The sequence below is a fragment of the Thalia democratica genome, chromosome 9 (assembly GCF_965202585.1).
Source record: "Thalia democratica chromosome 9, ktThaDemo2.hap1.1, whole genome shotgun sequence".
Lineage (NCBI taxonomy): Eukaryota > Metazoa > Chordata > Thaliacea > Salpida > Salpidae > Thalia > Thalia democratica.
Window position 1 is genome coordinate 9,156,215 of NC_139173.1, and position 4,865 is coordinate 9,161,079.

General features: G+C 32.9%; 1 protein-coding gene across 1 annotated transcript; it reads right to left on the bottom strand.

Annotated features, from left to right (window-relative positions):
• Nucleotides 1-1,784: 1,784 nt before the first annotated feature.
• Nucleotides 1,785-4,635, bottom strand: LOC145844773 (puromycin-sensitive aminopeptidase-like). Its single transcript, XM_082952196.1, has 2 exons — nt 4,525-4,635; nt 1,785-4,241 (listed from the first exon to the last, which is right to left on the bottom strand). The coding sequence occupies exons 1-2, from the start codon at nt 4,633-4,635 to the stop codon at nt 1,785-1,787; spliced, it is 2,568 nt and encodes an 855-aa protein (XP_082808322.1).
• Between the last annotated feature and the right edge of the window lie 230 nt (nt 4,636-4,865).

Sequence of the window (4,865 nt, forward strand, 5' to 3'; positions counted from 1 at the left end):
TTCTCATTTCATTTACAAAAAAGATGATTTACATCAAAATTAATTTTAACAGCATAGATTTCACAACAGAACATCCTAGACAACAGACTACAGAGGCAAACTCTCTATTAGTGTAGTACCAAAATATATATTGTGGTTGTAACTAAACAGATATGTTTAAATTTCACCATGGGTGCCATACTTTCTGACAAAACAAGTAACTTGAGTTTGTATATCAGTTTGAACTTTGTGTAAAAACTTGTAAGTAATTAAATAAAAAAGCTAATTACTGCTATAATTAAATTACATGTTGTTTATAAACTTAAAGCTTTTGTATAAAGAAAGTAAATTAAATTTTGCTGATATCTCAACTTTCAAAATACACACATGGTTTGTCTTATAGTATGGCACTGTTTAATAGTATTCTATAGTGTTGAACTCTAAACTGTAGATATTAATAATATTATCAGAACATACTCACCACTGTAATTATACCAAAACTTGCTAGTATACATGAATAGGCTGGTTATAGATGAAATTCTTTTACACAACACTTTAAAACAAAAGGTGGTTACTTAATTTTAAGTATTCACTATTCGAAAACTAGTTTTAGTAAGTTACAACAGTTATGACATTTAAAATTAAAAGTACTTTTACTTTTATTTAAAACAGAAAATTTTCAATGTACTATAGCCAATTAATAATTTTTTTAAATGTTTACATATAATAAAATTAAACTATATGATTAAAATAATAAACACTTTTGATATATTGAACTATATTTTCTTTTACATTTAATACCAAATCAAAAGTACTTTTAATAGACGTAAGTTACGAATTTAAAACAGTAAGGACCATTATTAAATCAAAAGCTAAATTAAATTTTTTACTTTATAAACAAATTTGGTGCAGATTCTTGAAGATAGTTGTATTCAGTTTAGTAAGCATTTTGTAAGGTTTAGTAAGGTTTCATTTCATTTTCAGTATTTATTGTCAACATAATTAAAACTAGTTTGTTTTTCAGAAATATTCCAAAACAGCGGCCATTACGTTGTTTACACCTTTTTTCAATTTTATTACAAAATTTACCCTCAATCTACAGAAAAGTAATAAATTTTGAGGATAAAAACTAGATTTTTTGAACTTTCAGCTTATAAAACATAAAAATCGTAATATTTAAAGAGTTTATTTAACTTTAAAAAATTTAAAGTTAAATGCTATTTTATAAATTAGTATAATCATTAATTTACATAACTGTAATAAAGAAAACTTATCCCCTAAAAAAGTGAATTAACCCCAGGAGTAAGTTTACCTCAGGTTAAGAATCGCTGGTCCATGATATTATTTATAATAATTATAAGTAGTTTTAGTTTTCTTTTCTAATTAAACAAAAACTATTTTAAATAAAACTTCATGTTAAAAAACTTACATCTTACATATCATACTAGTTTAATGTATGTTGGAGCTTTTAGTTTGGTTATTATACGAAGTTTATGTAAGATTTTAATATTTACCCACGAGTCTAGTGTGAAAAACATTGAATAAGATATGGATTTTATCAGTCATTACAATGTTTGTGGCCCTGAACTTTTTGATTTCGTCCCTTTGTTGAGGGTTTACATAAACAGCTTATTTATAATATGTTAAAACTCATAAACTAACAATTGAAAAATAAATATTTAAAAAATTTGATACCTAAAAGTTTAAAACACAGCAACAAATAATTTCATTTCTCTATATATTTATTGTAAACGACATATGTAGGATAGAATAATGCATTGAAAAAGTCCTATAAAAGCTAATAATTAGTTGAAATAATCCTTCAAGGATTGGCCATTTTGCTTCCACAACTGAATTTTGAGCCCGATCTGCTCTACACATTGCTTGAATTTTCTCTCACAAGTCTTTCTAACTTTGTCAGTCAAAAATTCTTTCACTTCTTTTAGCATTTCTTCGGTGGCAAAGTTAGGAGTAGAAGCTTCAACGATCTTGCTTAAGTGAGGACTTCCCTTGAACTTGTTGTAAAAGACATCCCAATGTTCCTTGACAAACTTCCAAGACTCATCTCTACCAAGCTTGGATCCTGTTGCCATGCCATACAAGATCTTGTATTTTTCGTTGTCACGAACGTGGCTTGACATCATGTATTTTTGAACAAGTTTGAGACATTCCAAACCCTGTACGCACCCGAGAGCTGCTTCGATTTCACTCTTCTCTTCCATGGAATCAACTTTCTTGTGGAGCTCTACCATCTTGTTGAAAGCCTCAAGACCTCCTTTTGACGTGTAAACTTCGTAGACGGAAGCACGAATTTCGGGACTGATTGGTGTTGAGTTCTTAAAGAAATTGTTCATGATTTCTGTGCACTTTTGGTTGACTTGGTCGTCGTTTGAAGCTTTGATGAGAAGCGCTCTCAAGCTGGCATCCAAATGAGATTCATCTTGTTTAGCTTCCATTCCAACATGGGCCATGACGCTACTGAAGAGATCTTTTTTGAATTGGGAAAACTTTTTTGAAGCTTCATCGTCATTCCACATAAGCTTAGTCATTGCGCTAAGGCTTTTGATTATCTCTTTCCACACTGGATATTCCTTTTCGCCCTTGAAAACTTTTAGCAACTCAAGATATGTGGCAAACGAAGTTTGACCAGTTGTAGCCATTGCATGGACGTCACTGACTATGTTGAGACGATCAAAGCAGTCAAGTTGTCCGTTTTCTACTACAGTAATTAGTTTGGACAAAATATCTTGGCTGTAGTTCACTCTGTAGAAGCCGATAAACCTTGGGTTGATTTTAAACCAGTCGTTTGCACCGACACCTTCTACTGTGATCTGACCTGACTTTGATGAAAAGATAAAAGATTGATGTTCATCAGAGGTTGATGTGGATATTGTGATTGGCACTTGCCACAAACTATCACTTTCACCAGATGAAGAAATACAAAACTTTTTCTGGGATAAATTAAGTGTTACAGAGTTGTCGTTTTGGCTGGCAATAGACACATCAATAACAGGGTATCCCATTTGTTTGGTCCAAGTTGACATAACCTGCTCAACTGGCTTGCCGCTAGCATCTTCAAAACATTTCCACAAATCTTCTGTTTGTGTGTTGGAGTATGCGTGCTTTTTAAAATACGCCTTCATGCCTTCTTTGAACTTATCTGATCCGATCCAAGAGTGAATCATTCCTATGATATTACTTCCTTTTTGGTAAGAAATGGCATCGAAGATTTCCCCAATTTCACCTGGATGATTGACTGGAATTTCAATAGCGTGACTGTTTTCTAGGCTGTCAGCATCTAATGCCTTTATTGTGACATCATTAACGTACTGCTCCCAAACTTTTAAGTCATGGTCACAAATGTGTCCTGCATCGTACATCATAAAAGTTGCAAACCCTTCGTTGAGCCACAAGTGAGTCCACCATTCCATGGTGACCAGGTTGCCAAACCACTGGTGAGACACTTCATGGCAAACAACGATTGTTACCCAACATTTCTGCGCTACGGAAGATTCTTTTTCGTCTACGAGAAGAGCTGACTCTCTGTAAGTGATCAGTCCCCAGTTTTCCATGGCGCTGCAAGCAAAGTCGGTGATAGCAATCAAATCGAGTTTGTTCATTGGGTATGGGCAGGAAAAGAACTCTGTAAAGTACTCCACTGATTTGATAGTGACTTCCAAAGGGTAATTTCCTTGATTTGATTTTCCTGGTGGAGTGTAAACTTTGACTTCGACGCCGTCATTAGTCTTGCCTTGAACGTAGTCGAATGCTCCTACTACAAAAGCCAGCAGGTAAGTTGACATCTTCTTTGACTTTGCGAAGACGACCTTCTTTGTTACTTGATCTTCAAGAACTTCTTCGCTGATGACATTCATGTTTGACAAGGCGACGAGGTCTTTTGGTACAATTAATGTACAATCAAAAGTTGCTTTTAATGCAGGCTCGTCCCAGCAAGGAAGGCATCGTCTGGCGTCGGTTGCCTCGAACTGAGTGATCAGGTTGTAATATTCAACACCGTCCTTGTTTGTGACTTTGGTGCGGTAGAACCCGGCCATTTCATCGTTGTGAATTCCTTTGAAACTCATGCTGAGGACTGCAGGACCGACAGGAATAACATCTTCGAAAACAAGGGTGCAAGTCTCATCATCTTTGTTGAGATTCACCTGAGTTGGAACGAAAGTAGCTCCTGAATGTTGAAGGCTGCACTCTTTGATTTCTAATTCTTTGCTGTTCATTTTGATTTCATTAGTGGCTTCATTGACCTGTTTAAAAAAAATTTTAGTCTTTAATCCGTTTTTAATTATACTTTTTATCGGTATGGTCTATAATGTTGCGTGGTTTTATTATTAATAGTTATATGTTAATAGCTAAAAGTATGTTTAGGTGTTTATTACTTAATTAAAATTATAAAATTCTTAACCATAATTTTAAATTCTTAAACAACAAATAAAGCAAAATACAAAAACATGTTTTTTCATTTACAAATTAAACTTGGTGGTTAATGAGTATAATTACTGTCAGCATAAAAGTTTTACTAAAACTTACATTTAAGTCAACTGATTGGTGTCCTTCAAAAGTAAAAGTTTCGAATGAAGGTTTCAATGTGACATCGTAGTTTGTAGGTGTAACGGTGGTAGGTAAACGAGAAAACTCCATTGTAAAATTTTCTTTAATTAGATAGTTACGTCTGTTAAGATATAGTTTTTTAAGATGTTGGTATTTTTCATTAAATAATTATCTATGTAATATTATATTTGAAGACAACACTGTGCAAATTTAAATCCTATATATGCATAGTGTAACATAATAAGTCTATCATTGCTAAATTAGGCTACATTGCATATGCTAAAAAGTTATGCACTATACTTAAATACTTAAACTATTAC

Coding starts and splice junctions, on each gene's coding strand:
- LOC145844773 (XM_082952196.1), bottom strand. CDS start 4,635: ATGGAGTTTTCTCGTTTACCTACCACCGTTACACCTACAAACTACGAT. Junction 4,242..4,524: donor ACCAATCAGTTGACTTAAAT/GTAAGTTTTAGT, acceptor TTTTTTAAACAG/GTCAATGAAGCCACTAATGA.